This window comes from Pseudophryne corroboree, chromosome 4, assembly GCF_028390025.1.
Source record: "Pseudophryne corroboree isolate aPseCor3 chromosome 4, aPseCor3.hap2, whole genome shotgun sequence".
NCBI lineage: Eukaryota > Metazoa > Chordata > Amphibia > Anura > Myobatrachidae > Pseudophryne > Pseudophryne corroboree.
Genome location: NC_086447.1, coordinates 471,767,315 through 471,782,549, shown reverse-complemented (window position 1 = coordinate 471,782,549; position 15,235 = coordinate 471,767,315). Strand labels below are relative to the sequence as shown.

The 15,235-nt window shown below is 44.1% G+C and overlaps 1 protein-coding gene across 2 annotated transcripts in view; it reads left to right on the top strand.

The window, feature by feature from the left end:
* The window catches only part of ASCC3 (activating signal cointegrator 1 complex subunit 3), a 1,202,160-nt gene that overhangs the window by 28,448 nt on the left and 1,158,477 nt on the right, over positions 1-15,235 (top strand). For both annotated transcript variants that reach the window (XM_063917038.1, XM_063917039.1), the window contains exons 2-4: positions 4,993-5,142; positions 6,624-6,771; positions 7,112-7,698. In XM_063917038.1, coding sequence (XP_063773108.1) covers positions 5,053-5,142; positions 6,624-6,771; positions 7,112-7,698 — 825 coding nt within the window. In that variant the 5' untranslated portion in view covers positions 4,993-5,052. The remainder of the gene's footprint in view (positions 1-4,992; positions 5,143-6,623; positions 6,772-7,111; positions 7,699-15,235) is intronic.

Genomic DNA, 15,235 nt, shown 5'->3' with positions numbered 1-15,235 from the left:
TGAGGGGGTAGGGAGCAGGGTGAAATACTCATCCCTGTTGGGATTTTATACATCGAGATCCTGGCATTTGTAGCATGAATGCCGGGATCCCATGTGCTGGCATTACATACTAATTGCCTGAGAGAGCCACAGGTTGCCTCCTGCTGTACAGGGCAGAGAGGAAGAGAACAGTGCAGCATTGGAAAGGGACCAGGGAAGGCTGTATGCATGTATGTGTGCCCCGTGGTCACATGAATGGGTGACAGTGTCGCCATACCCCCCTGTTACCAGGCCCTTCTGTTCACGTTGCAGTGGTGAGATAGACACACTACACAGCGCTACAGAATCGGTTGATGCTAAATTCAAGTGGCCTAAGAGACCTTTTACTCAAGGGAGAGGAACCACGACACAAGGGGGAGGAGCTAGGCCAGCGGGATAGGTCCTCTACTATCCACGTCACTAACTATTACCTTTAGTAATCAGGTGGCGAGCGAAGCAAGCCCGCAAGGGTACTTTTCGGGTACCCTGTTCGGCCGTAGCTCCTCCCCCTGGTGACGTGTCTCCTCCCCTAGTGACATCAGAAGATCCCTTCTCCCACTCTGATTTAGAACCAAACCTACAGAATCCGCACAGCGCACCACAAATACCGCACCCCGCCTGCTGTCAGCTACTGCAGGGTCAACTAACGGTTGGTTCTAAATCTGAGTGGGAGAAGAGACCTTCTGATGTCACTAGGGGAGGAGACACATCACCAGGGGGAGGAGCTACGGCTGAACAGGGTACCCGAAATGTACCCTCGCAGGCTCTGTGGCGAGCGATTGTTGGTGGCGTGGATAGTAGAGGAACTATCCCGGTGTGCTAGCTCCTCCGCCTTGTTTCGTGGCTCCTCCCCTGACGTAAAAGGTCCCTTAGGCCACTTGCGTCTAGCATCTACTGTCAACCAACGGCCTGGACCAATCCAGGTTCCCACCCTGATATGATACACACATGATCACGCAGCCTGTATATGGCAGAGGCAGATACATACAGCACAGTGTTTGCCAATCTCTGCTCATGCGGACCTGCGTGCAGCTCTGAACCAGCCAGTTGCCCATGCTGATGCCAGTCAGCGCCCAGCCAGAATCACACCACCCAACTGCCAGGGCCCGTACTCACCAGTGCACGTCTTCCAGGAAGTAGACCACGCGGTGCAGCCGCTACACTCTCCCCCGCGGTGGTCATAGCAGCATGTCATTACGCCTGCTGGACTCAGCCCCGCCGGCAGCCGGAGCAGTGGAATGGTCTCAGGAGCCGGGCACATCCCCGCACACACGCTCATCACCCCGGCCACAGCATCCCGGAGCAGCAGACGGCAGGGCTGGACCAGAATGAGGAGCGTATGTGCTATTGGTTTCACACACACGGGCCCGCCCCCTCATCTACGTTACAATAAGGACGGATGGGGCATGTTGCTGGCGGTGCGTGACAGGGAGGACGGCTACTGAGGAATAAGCAGGTCCTGCAGGACGCGGTGTGAGTCCTGTGCGCGCCTCAGCCAATAGCATTTCAGTATTGGTTGAGGCGCACACAGGACTCTGCATCATAGCGCGTCCTGCAGGACCCGGTCATATTTAAAAAGTGAGTCCCTCTTCTTCTGTAGCGCGTAAAAACGCGCTATAACGCGTATTTTGCGATCACTGCTAGGCTACTTCAACAAGGCCGGGGTTACTATTCCACACTATTTGTGGTACCGAAACCAGACGGTTCGGTGAGACCCATTTTAAATTTGAAATCCTTGAACACATACATAAAAAAATTCAAGTTCAAGATGGAATCGCTCAGGGCGGTTATTGCGAGCCTGGAAGAGGGGGATTACATGGTATCCCTGGACATCAAGGATGCTTACTTGCATGTCCCCATTTACCATCCTCACCAGGAGTACCTCAGATTTGTGGTACAGGATTGCCATTACCAATTCCAGACGCTGCCGTTTGGACTGTCCACGGCACCGAGGGTATTTACCAAGGTTATGGCGGAAATGATGATACTCCTTCGAAAAAAGGGAGTTTTAATTATCCCGTACTTGGACGATCTCCTAATAAAAGCGAGGTCCAAGGAACAGTTGTTGGTGGGAGTAGCACTATCTCAGGAGGTGCTGCACCAGCACGGCTGGATTCTGAATATCCCGAAGTCACAGCTGGTTCCGACGACACGACTACTGTTCCTGGGTATGATTCTGGATACAGTCCAGAAAAAAGTGTTTCTCCCGGAGGAGAAAGCCAGGGAGTTGTCATCTCTAGTCAGAGACCTCCTGAAACCAAAACAAGTATCAGTGCATCGCTGCACGCGGGTCCTGGGAAAAATGGTGGCTTCTTACGAAGCAATTCCCTTCGGCAGGTTCCATGCCAGAATCTTTCAGTGGGACCTGTTGGACCAGTGGTCCGGATCGCATCTTCAGATGCATCGCTTGATAACCCTGTCTCCAAGAACCAGGGTGTCTCTACTGTGGTGGCTGCAGAGTGCCCATCTTCTAGAGGGCCGCAGGTTCGGCATACAGGACTGGGTCCTGGTGACCACGGATGCCAGCCTTCGAGGCTGGGGGGCAGTCACACAGGGAAGAAACTTCCAAGGACTATGGTCGAGTCAGGAGACTTCCCTTCACATAAATATTCTGGAACTAAGGGCCATCTACAATGCCCTAAGTCAAGCAAAATCCCTGCTCCTACACCAGCCGGTGCTGATCCAGTCAGACAACATCACGGCAGTCGCCCATGTAAATCGACAGGGCGGCACAAGAAGCAGGATGGCGATGGCGGAAGCCACAAGAATTCTCCGATGGGCGGAGAATCATGTACTAGCACTGTCAGCAGTGTTCATTCCGGGAGTGGACAACTGGGAAGCAGACTTCCTCAGCAGACACGACCTCCACCCGGGAGAGTGGGGACTTCATCCAGAAGTCTTCCAGATGCTGGTAAACCGTTTGGAAAAACCACAGGTGGACATGATGGCGTCCCGCCTCAACAAAAAGTTAAAAAGATATTGCGCCAGGTCAAGGGACCCTCAGGCGGTAGCTGTGGACGCTCTAGTGACACCGTGGGTGTACCAGTCGGTTTATGTGTTCCCTCCTCTGCCTCTCATACCAAAGGTATTGAGAATAATAAGAAAGAGAGGAGTAAACACCATTCTCGTGGTTCCGGATTGGCCAAGACGAGCGTGGTACCCGGAACTTCAAGAGATGCTCTCAGAGGACCCGTGGCCTCTACCGCTCAGACAGGACCTGCTACAGCAGGGGCCCTGTCTGTTCCAAGACTTACCGCGGCTGCGTTTGACGGCATGGCGGTTGAACACCGGATCCTAAAGGAAAAGGGTATTCCGGAAGAAGTCATTCCTACGCTTATTAAGGCCAGGAAAGATGTTACGGCAAAGCATTATCACCGCATATGGCGGAAATATGTTGCATGGTGCGAGGCCAAAAAGGCCCCAACAGAGGAATTTCAACTAGGTCGATTTCTGCATTTCCTGCAAGCAGGAGTGAATATGGGCCTAAAACTAGGCTCCATTAAAGTACAGATCTCGGCTCTATCGATTTTCTTTCAAAAAGAACTAGCTTCAGTACCTGAAGTTCAGACATTTGTGAAAGGAGTGCTGCATATTCAGCCCCCATTTGTGCCTCCTGTGGCACCTTGGGATCTCAACGTGATGTTGAGTTTCTTAAAATCACATTGGTTTGAACCACTAAAAACCGTGGATCTGAAATATCTCACGTGGAAAGTGGTCAGCCAGGCGAGTGTCAGAATTGGCGGCTTTATCATGTAAAAGCCCTTATCTGATTTTCAATATGGATAGGGCAGAATTGAGGACTCGTCCCCAATTTCTCCCTAAGGTGGTGTCAGCGTTTCACCTGAACCAGCCTATTGTGGTGCCTGCGGCTACTAAGGATTTGGAGGACTCCAAGTTGCTAGACGTTGTCAGGGCCCTGAAAATATATGTTTCCAGGACGGCTGGAGTCAGAAAATCTGACTCGCTGTTTATCCTGTATGCACCCAACAAGCTGGGTGCTCCTGCTTCTAAGCAGTCTATTGCTCGCTGGATTTGTAGTACAATTCAGCTTGCACATTCTGTGGCAGGCCTGCCACAGCCAAAATCTGTAAATGCCCATTCCACAAGGAAGGTGGGCTCATCTTGGGCGGCTGCCCGAGGGGTCTCGGCTTTACAACTTTGCCGAGCAGCTACTTGGTCAGGGGCAAACACGTTTGCAAAATTCTACAAATTTGATACCCTGGCTGAGGAGGACCTGGAGTTCTCTCATTCGGTGCTGCAGAGTCATCCGCACTCTCCCGCCCGTTTGGGAGCTTTGGTATAATCCCCATGGTCCTTACGGAGTTCCCAGCATCCACTAGGACGTCAGAGAAAATAAGAATTTACTCACCGGTAATTATATTTCTCGTAGTCCGTAGTGGATGCTGGGCGCCCATCCCAAGTGCGGATTGTCTGCAATACTTGTAAATAGTTATTGTTAACTAAAGGGTTATTGTTGAGCCATCTGTTGAGAGGCTCAGTTGTTTTCATACTGTCAAACTGGATATAGTATCACGAGTTGTACGGTGTGATTGGTGTGGCTGGTAAGAGTCTTACCCGGGATTCTAAATCCTTCCTTATTATGTCAGCTCGTCCGGGCACAGTGTCCTAACTGAGGCTTGGAGGAGGGTCATAGTGGGAGGAGCCAGTGCACACCAGGTAGTCATAAATCTTTCTAGAGTGCCCAGCCTCCTTCGGAGCCCGCTATTCCCCATGGTCCTTACGGAGTTCCCAGCATCCACTACGGACTACGAGAAATAGAATTACCGGTGAGTAAATTCTTATTTTTTATTTAAAAATATTATTATAAATGTGTGTGTGTATATTATAACAAAGACATGCACGTAACTTACATCTTTATAGCTGCATTAGTTGTTGCTCTTTATAGGAATTATTTTCTTGCTTGTTTTTCTTATTTATTTGTACTTATAAAATATTTTCCCTGTTTCATTTTAGGTGTTACAAGTTACAGCAAAATCCTATTTTTCTTCCTATGGATCACTAAATAAGAAGGAGATGGTTTTACCTCGTCTCACAGGAGCGCTGCGCTCCTTTTCAAATGTCACCAGGCAAGATGATTACAGGGGGGACTCAACTGACTTGATGGTAAATTGTTTTATAAAAAATGCAAAATTCTAAACATCCTGAATGACTCATTGATAGTATAATGTTTTATGTATTGTGGTAAGCAGCTGTGAAAAACTGTTGTGCCAGCATTACAACAAACTGCAGTTTATAAAATGTAAAACTATTTTAGCACCCCTTTTTCATTAAAAGGAATCCATTAAAAAAAATGGCAAGTGTGCTCTCTGCTGTATATAAATGTGATCCATTTGCAGTATCTGGCATAATTCAAATATTCTGCACAGACTTGTGAGCATTTTTTTATGTGTTGTAGTTGGAATTCAGCCAAATCCTAATTATATTTGGCAAAAAATTCTGGTTCCACTGAATCCTTATTCTTCAGTCAACCAGATCCAAATCCAGATTTGATTGCGCTTTTAATCAATAAGCTACAGAGCTATCTTTTCCTGGAGCTATAAAACCAGATATAATTTAGATCCCTCCTATTTAAGTTTAATGTGCAAATGAGAGTTTGGAATTGGTTTAGCAGACTTCTATAAAAGTCAGTCAATTCTTAAAGTGGGAATTTTAGGCTTCTCTCTATATATATATATATATATATATATATATATATATATATATATATATATATATATATATATATATTTATATATTTATTTTGAGTATCCCTTATCCAAAATGCTTGGGACCAGAGGAATTTTGGATATCGGATTTTTCCGTATTTTGGAATAATTGCATACCATAATGAGATATCATGGTGATGGGACCTAAATATAAGCACAGAATGCATTTATGTTTCATATACACCTTATACACACAGCCTGAAGGTCATTTTAGACAATATTTTTTATAACTTTGTGCATTAAACAAAGTGTGTGTACATTCACACAATTCATTTATGTTTCATATACACCTTATACACACAGCCTGAAGGTCATTTAATACAATATTTTGAATAACTTTGTGTATTAAACAAAGTTTGTGTACATTGAGCCATCAAAAAACAAAGGTTTCACGATTTCACTCTCACTCAAAAAAGTCTGTATTTCGGAATATTTTGTATTTCGGAATATTTGGGTATTGGATACTCAACCTGTGTATGTGTATATGTATGTGTGTGTGTGTGTGTGTGTGTGTGTGTGTGTGTGTGTGTGTGTATGTATGTATATATATATATATATATATATATATATATATATATATATATACAGTATGTGTTAACACTAGCAATATAGGAAAGAGGCAGGTCACCTTGGCAAGCAATAATTAAAAGCTAAATATTTGAAATTTAAATTTATAATTTGAAATTAATTACTTGTCTTATTTTGTTCACAGTGTTGGTTTATAACTTGCTTACCAATATGTTGTTTGTCTAATTTTATTAAAACAAGCATTTTAATACTGTAGTTATGTGGATTGGCATTTACACTCTGGTTACACCTTTTCTATTGAAGCAATTAATTTTGAAGATGTTTTCTAACTATACTGCATTATTTCTACAGAACAAGAGATTGAAGTTGCGTGAACAACTTTTGGAGTCTGACCTTACTTGGAAGAAAATAAGTCAATCTGTCACTGACATTGTGGACAAGGAGTATGAAGCAATAAACGAGGGTCTAAAAGAAATATTACAGGCTGCAAAACAGATCGGTAAATTACTTTTTGTTAAAGATAAATTCTTTTAAATTCATGATGTGCTGTGAATTCAACTTGGTAATTTTTCACCTGACTAGTCAAGGTAGAAGAGAACCTCACTTGCTTGTTTTGCAGCAAGTGAATTTCAATCTCCCGATCCTTGGTTCAATAATTCAGACTTAAATATTTACATGAGTGTGACTTTGGGGTTGTAATTCTTACATTTTGTCATTTTTATTGTAATGCTTGTGAGTCGAAGTTTAAAGGTTTAAGTTATTACAGGGGAGATGGCACACATTACTTTAAATCATAAACACATACTGTATGCCAAAATGATTGCTTTGCTTACTTGCAGTTGGGACTGACCATGGACAGGAGGCAATTGAATGTGGGTCTGTGTTTCTCTTCAAGACCTTCTACGGTAAAGAAAATGTCAGCTATGATGAAACTAAGGCCATCAAAAATATGTTTGGTCCATTTCCATCAACATGTGCAACAGCAGCCTGTAATGCCACATGTAAAATTTTGTCACTGTTGACTGATGAACAGCTTAAGAAACTTGCACTGCTCTTTCAAGAAAACTATGTTGAAGAAATCATGTCATTTGGGAAAAATGTGAAATTCTCTCTTGAAATGTATGAACTAGAAGAGACTGAAGGCATTCCATTAGATGGCAGCATCGAAACAGACGATAATATCAGTTTAGACTTCTTGAAATTTCAGAAGAACCACAAAGAACATTCTCAAGGCACACCCGCTACCTGTGCGAGACAAAAAGCCAGTGGCAATGACGATGGAGGCTCTTTACTGTATGACGAATTGGAGCAATATGTTTTTCATAGTTTACAAAGTCATACAGGAGGACCCACAGTGGTAGACTTGTGCAGCACTATATTTCAGATGCTGGAGTCTCCCAAAACCAATGATGAGCTTCAGAATGAGGTAAATCTCCATTCATCTTCAGAAATGTTTCTTTCCATGCATATGGGTGAAATGCCCACAGTGTATTATCTGGTTAACAATGAAGCTAAACAATTTATTAAATGTTCTTATTTGTTCATATACTCAGCTGATTATTATTAATAATACTAATAATCTATATATTAAGAGCAGAAGGAAAACTTTTATAAGCGACATATTTCTATGATGCCCTTGTCTGAGCAGGCCACGTCATATACCAAATTTAGGTCTTTTTCCATAGATTTGCAGAAAAATATTGGCATTGTAATTGATTTATATGGCAAAACTTTCACCTGCCATTTACAATGCATTACAATTGTACTATGAAAAATTTAAAAAGTAAAAAAATTACATAGTTGCTCATGGGGAAAGCAGACTATACTAGGGGCCCATTGACAATGGGGGTAAGGGTGGGTGTTCTGCCATGGGGATCTCTAACCACTAGGTGGGTGGGGGTTGATAATGCAGGGAGTCTTATTCCACTGAAGTGGGCTATCAATGATGGCGGATGGTAAGTTAAATTAAATTTGGGGCATATGGATACTGGGGTGGGGTGCAAAACAGCCCCTAGGTGTGTGTGTATATATGTGTGTATATATGTATGTATGTATATGTATGTGTGTATATATATATATATATATATATATATATATATATATAATATAATATAATATAATATAATATAATATAATTTTTTTTTTCTTTTTTTTCCCCCCCAATATATTTTGGTGGATTTGGTGAAAAAATGGGTCCGTTAAATGTTTAAAGCAGCTGCTTGGGAAGGGCTAATACGTGATTCAATTAGTGAAACGTAAATATTAGCAATCATTTGGGCCGTAATGTAGTACTGTACATGTATATCAGCACATCAGATATTAACGGGTTCTTTACCAGCCTTTCAGCAATAATTTTAAATATGTCCGTATATAAGAGCAGTAGCCACCAGGGCTACTGTTTCTCTAGAAAGATATAAATGGGGTGTAATGAGCATAGTACATAGGGCATATCATCCAAATTGTTTTAGTTACCACTCTATGGATGTAGTGATCCGTCTGAGATGGATGATCCGCCCAGTCCTTGTAATGTTTATAGCTGATTATGCAATACTGCAATTGGCAGCATAATTTATATCAGATATATAGTGTCAACCGGTTAGGGGACTTTGATAAATTGACTGTTTCAGAGCTGTACTGCTGTGCAGATCTACTATCAATATGGGCAGCTGTGGTGGATGATAACTGAAGTGCAGCTTAGCCCTGGCTAGCTTGTGTGCTCAGATATGGTCTGGAGGTATACACTAGTGCCAGAGACCCTGCTCAGCTGACTGTTTTTCAGCAGCCTTGACGTGCGGATCAGCGGTCAATGAAAGTGGCTGCTGCAGCAGGTAGGTGTAGTGCGGCTTTGTCCTGGTTGGTAGCTGTGCATTCTCACCACTAATCCATTTTGCACTGCAGCTAAACTACAAAAAGGCAGTACTTCTAAAGCTGCCCATACATTAGGAACATTTTAGGGACGATTGCACGATTTTGATGCGTCAGAACGATAAATCATTTGAAATTGTGCTGTTTTCACAAAATAACAATCTGATGCGCAGTCCTGCAGGTCGTTTATTCAGATCTTACCTTCAGTTCTTACTTGCAGCAGGTATCGTTAACGACAGCATGTTCCTGGATGTGGCCACTCTTCAGATCTTTTGCAAGATCTTAAATATCTATCTTATATGTATGCACTATGGGGGTCATTCAGAGTTAATTGCTCGCTGTCTAGTTTTAGCAGCCGTGCAAATGCCAGTGTTCACTCTAGGCTGTTTTAGCAGGGCGCCGCGCCCTGCCTGTTTTTTAGCAGGCAAAACCCGCCCTGCCCCTTTTGTGGCGCCCTGCTAGAACATCCGCTGGCTTCCTGCCCTCCCACGTGTAAAGATGCCGTGCGCATGCGCGCCGCATCCATTCACGCATTGGGAGAGAGCTGGGGGAAGCCCAGCACCAACGGAGGTGCTGGGCACGCCCCCAAAAGTGACGTCGCCGGCCACAGATGCCCTCTATAGTAGCGTCTGTGGGCCGCACCACCCACTAAAATGATGTAAGCGTGACCACGCCCCCTAATTTGCTGGCCGCACCCCCGTTTCGGGCACGCGCACACTTATGCCACCGGAGTCCGGCGCCATGCCCCATTTCACTTCTAGAGTGAACACTAAACGCTATGCTGCCGCCCACTGGGGAGTGTATTTTAGCTTAGCAGAAGTGCGAACGCATGTGCAGCCGAGCTCTGCAAAAACAGTTTGTGCAGTTTCTGAGTAGCTCTGAACCTACTCAGCGCTTGCAATTACTTCAGCCTATTCGTGTCCGGATTTGACGTCATACACCCGTCCAGCAAACGCCCAGCCACTCCTGCGTTTTTTCAGACATGCCTGCATTTTTGCAAACCTTCTCTGAAAACGGTCAGTTGACACCCAGAAACGCCTCCTTTCTGTCAATCTTCTTGCGGCCGTCAGTACGACTGAACTTCGCTAGAACCTGTGCACAACCGCAACGGGCTTTGTACCCGTATGTCGCGCGTGCACATTGCGGGGCATATGCATGCGCAGAAATGCAGTTTTTTTTTTTAGCCTGATCGCTGCGAACAACGGCAGCTAGCGATCAACTCGGAAAGACCCCTTATATCATGAGTCCGGAACTGCCGGGGAGTTCAAGGGAGATCGTTAGTGACATCTTTAGTTTGCAAGTTGTTGTACTGTATAAAGCATACAGGATAACTGAAGAAGCATGACAGAGGCTCACAGAATCGGGTTTTCTGAAGGAACAAACCCAAGGTAAGGGTGCGGTCTCTTAAATGAGGTGCAGGCAGGGTTCAAGATTCCGGCTACGGCAGGGATTCTAGAATACGTCAAAGCAAACAGGAACTCCAAAACTGTGTCACACAAACTAACTAGGAACAGACTAGGAGTAACATAACTAAACACAAGTTGGAACAAAACTTAACAGGAGCAGAAACGAACTATAACTGCCAAAGTTCCTCAAAACTGACAAACACCTTTGACAACTCAGAGGTACTGCAGGTCAGAGACACACTAGCAGCACCCCTGGCAGCCCAGAGGTACTGCAGGCAAGGACATAACTGGCAGAGTCATAACACAAATATAGTATAATCATTATTTGCTGATAAAATTATATTACTGAGCAAAGTCCCTGAATATAAAATTTATGTCCCAGTATATTTACACATGGAATGGCATATAAATGCTGTATGTGTCCATCTATAGTTTGGGCTAGAAGTTGCAAATGCGTATATGTATATATAATCTTATGCTGACCAAGTGTCCTCTAAACATTTTAGGTATTAATGGCTGCATATTCAGTAGCTTCAACAGAACATTTCCCTTTATCTTTGTTGCATCCTGCTGCTTGCGCATTGGCTTGCAGAAATTACATTTCCTTCCACTTTACTAGAAATATACCAAATCCATATGTTAAGACTCTGCCTAATGGTGAACTTAATGTGAACCTTAATTTGGATGTAAGTAGGAGATCTAATAGATCTCATCTATAATGTTAGTTGCTGGATGTGATAATTATATGTCCTGAGCACAAAACTTGCAGGCAAACCAGGATTTGCTTGGCTGAATACTAAAGAGTTTCCACGATACACTCCTTACTAAAGCCCTTCTGGACTAAAATCCTGTATTCAGCTTATTTCTGCACTTCACTTGTGTCTTTCATTAACCTTTTCCTTCATTACTTGGCACAATATTTTAATAGGCTTACTGTAAGCTTCAGTCATTTTGTTGTTTATTTACTTAATGTTTTAATATTGCCTTATGACCCACTGTCTGTCAAACGTCACATCCCTTGTGTAAACTCTTACTTCTCCCATGGAAGTTATTACTTTATTCCCCAATGTTCCCTCAGTGATTGCTAATTGCATCACAAATTGGATGAGGCTTTTGTTGAAATGCAATATTTTATTATGTCCCAAAATACAATTTATTTTTGTATTCGAAGAAGCTACTTGCTGTCCATGGCTTGTAGTAACCTTCTCTCTCATGTGGTTCTTTTTGAGTGTTCTTAGTCTGGAAGAGGGGGAATTCCTGGTATCTCTGGATATCAAGGATGTGTACCTCCACATTCCGATCTGGCTGCCGCATCAGGCTTATCTCCGTTTCGCATTGCTGGACTGTCATTTCCAGTTCCAGGCCCTGCCATTCGGCCTCTCTACAGCACCAAGGGTGTTTACCAAGGTGATGTCAGAAATGATGATTCTCCTCCGCAAACAGGGTGTGAACATCATTCCATATCTGGACGATCTGCTGATAAAGGCATCGTCCAAAGAGAAGCTGCTGCAGTCCATTGTTCTCACAACAGCGTTGGCGCTGTCGGCCATCTTCATTCTGGGAGTAGACAACTGGGAAGCAGACTTCCTCAGCAGACGCGATCTCCATCCAGGGGAGTGGGGTCTCCATCCGGAGGTGTTCAAGGAAATAACAGACCTTTGGGGATTACCACAAATAGATATGATGGCCTCTTGTCTCAACAAGAAGCTTCAGCGTTATTGTTCCAGGTCGAGGGACCCACAGGCAGTTGCAGTGGACGCCCTGGTGTCTCCATGGGTGTTCCAGTCAGTGTACTTGTTTCCACCACTTCCACTCAACCCAAGAATCCTAAAGCTCATAAAAAGAACAAAAAGGTTCAAGCGATCCTCATTGCCCCAGACTGGCCAAGAAGGGCTTGGTACGCGGACCTTTTGAATCTACTACGTTTGACGGCATGGAAGTTGAGTGCCTGATACTTGCTTGGAAGGGCATTCCGAAGAAGGTTATTCCTACCCTCATACAGGCTAGGAAAGGGGTAACGTCTAAACATTACCATCATATTTGGAAGAAATATGTTTCTTGGTGTAAGTCCAAGAAGTTTCCTTCTGTGGAGTTTCAACTGGAAAGTTTCCTCTTCTTCCTGCAAGCTTGAGTGGATATGGGCCAGAGGTTGGGATCTGTGAAGGTCCAGATTTCGGCCCTATCCATTTTCTTTCAGAAACAATTGGCTGCCCTCCCTGAGGTTCAGACCTTTTTGAAGGGAGTTCTGCATATCCAACCTCCCTTTGCACTGCCTACGGTGCCTTGTGACATTAACGTGGTGTTGCAGTTCCTCCAGTCAGATTGGTTTGAGCCTCCACAGGAGGTTGAGGTCAAATTTCTTACATGGAAGGTTGTCACGTTGTTGGCCTTCGCTTCTGCTAGATGCGTGTCCGAATTGGGGGCTTTATCCTGTAAAAGCCTTTTACTTGATCTTCCACGAAGATAGAGCTTTGCTCCGTACGTGTCGGCAGTTTCTTCCGAAGGTTGTGTCTGCATTTCATCAACCAACCTATTGTGGTGCCAGTGGCTTCTGATTCCTCAATTACATCAAAGTTCTTGGATGTTGTAAGGGCTCTGAAGATAGATACTGTATATGTGAAGAGAACTTCTCGTCACAGAAAGTCGGACTCTGTTTGTCCTATATGATCCCAAGAAAATTGGGTGTCCTGCTTCTAAGCAAACTATTTCTCGCTGGATTAGGTTCACTATCCAGCACGCTTATTCTACGGCAGGACTGCCGTGCCCAAAATCTGTTACGGCCCACTCTACTCGTAAGGTGGGGTCTTCTTGGGCGGCTGCCCGGGGTGTCTCGGCAGTGCAACTTTGCCGAGCATCAACTTGGTCTGGGTTGAACATGGTTGCAAAGTTTTACAATTTCGATACTTTGGCCTCTGATGATCTGAAGTTCAGTCAATCAGTTCTGCAGGAGCTTCCGTGCTCTCCCTCCCGTTCTGGGAGCTTTGGTACTAATGTGGACCCCAGCATCCTCTAGGACATAAGAGAAAATAGGATTTTGGTACCTACCGGTAAATCCTTTTCTCGTAGTCCGTAGAGGATGCTGGGTGCCCGCCCAGCGCTTCGTTTTCCTGCAAAAATATTATTTAGTTCAGTACAACTTCGTTTCGTTGAGTACTGCATTGTTACTTGGTAAGTAATGTTTCAGCAGTTGCAGAGTGTTCAAGCTTCGTTGGCTTGACGTGCCTTGTATGTGTGAGCTGGTACGAATCTCCCCACTATCTGTGTATAATCCTTCTCTCGAAGATTTCCGTCTTCTCGGGCACAGTTTCTAGTTTCTAGACTGAGTCTGGTAGGAGGGGCATAGAGGGAGGAGCCAGCCCACACTCAAACTCTTAAAGTGTCAATGGCTCCTAGTGGACCCGTCTATACCCCATGGTACTAATGTGGACCCCAGCATCCTCTATGGACTACGAGAAAAGGATTTACTGGTAGGTACCAAAATCCTATTATTGCCGCTTCTTCTAAGAATACCGCAGCCTGCTTCATGTGAGCTATATGGGATTCATGCTCCCTAGTAGGTGCTGAAAGCCCATTTTCCAGTACCTCAGCCCATTCAGCTACTGCCTTTGCCATCCAAGCTGAAGCCATATCTGGCCTTATGAGTGCCCCTAACAGAGAAAATATGGTTTTCAAAACCTATCCACTCTTCTGCCTGTGACATCATTTAATGATGTTGACGGTAAAGGCAATATAGATTTTCACACTAATCGAATGACGTGCGTATCTACCTTAGGAGGCACTTCTCTTTTTAAACAGTCCCCAGTTTGTAAAGGGTAATAGGAATCCCATTTTTTTGGGAATTCTGTATTTTTTTTATTGGGTGTAGCCCAAGCTTCCTCCATGATTTCCGTCAGTTGACCTGACCCTGGAAACTCGACCCTAACTGTTTTGGGATGTTTAAACACAGGTGCCTTAGTTTTTAACATCGGCTCCGCTGAATCCTCTAAGGACAGAATAGCCTTCATTGTTTCTATTTATTCAGCTATATCCTCTAAGCTGATACCTTCTACCTGTTCTTCATATGCTGAAGCAGAGTATAAAGAGCTATCGTCATCTGATGTATCATCTTGTGTAGTCTGTGAATTTGATGATATATTTACACTCGGTTTATCAGCTTGTTTCCTTGGAGAAGCTGTTGTGGATATACCGTTAGAAGGGAGCTGCAGGTATGGGTTAATAGTGTACCCTACTCCTGGGATTGAAGCTGTAGGCACTATCCGTTCAGCTATATTGGACAAGGTCTGTGCAAACATAGCCCAAGGTGGATCTACCTGCCGTTGAACAGGGATCTGCCTTGCAATCTGCTGAAACGCAAAACAATTTGTACATAAACCATCATGTGCCAGATCCTGAGAGGATGATCCCACTATGCAGGACAAACATGTTATGAGTGTTGGTGTTATTGTTAATGTTACCTCGTCACCTTTGCCGCTCTTAGACATGATACATAATCAGCTTTTCACAGTGTACTACACAATATGTGACTGTAATCACTTTGCTATATTAAAGTGATATCAATCTGACCCCATCCCATGCACCAGCATTGAGGCTCAGAAGAAACCACTGACAAACATATATAAAGTCAGCAATCACACTAGCAGTCAGTCACATGTTATATAGTAGTCATATGAGTATATTATCAACTGCAAACAC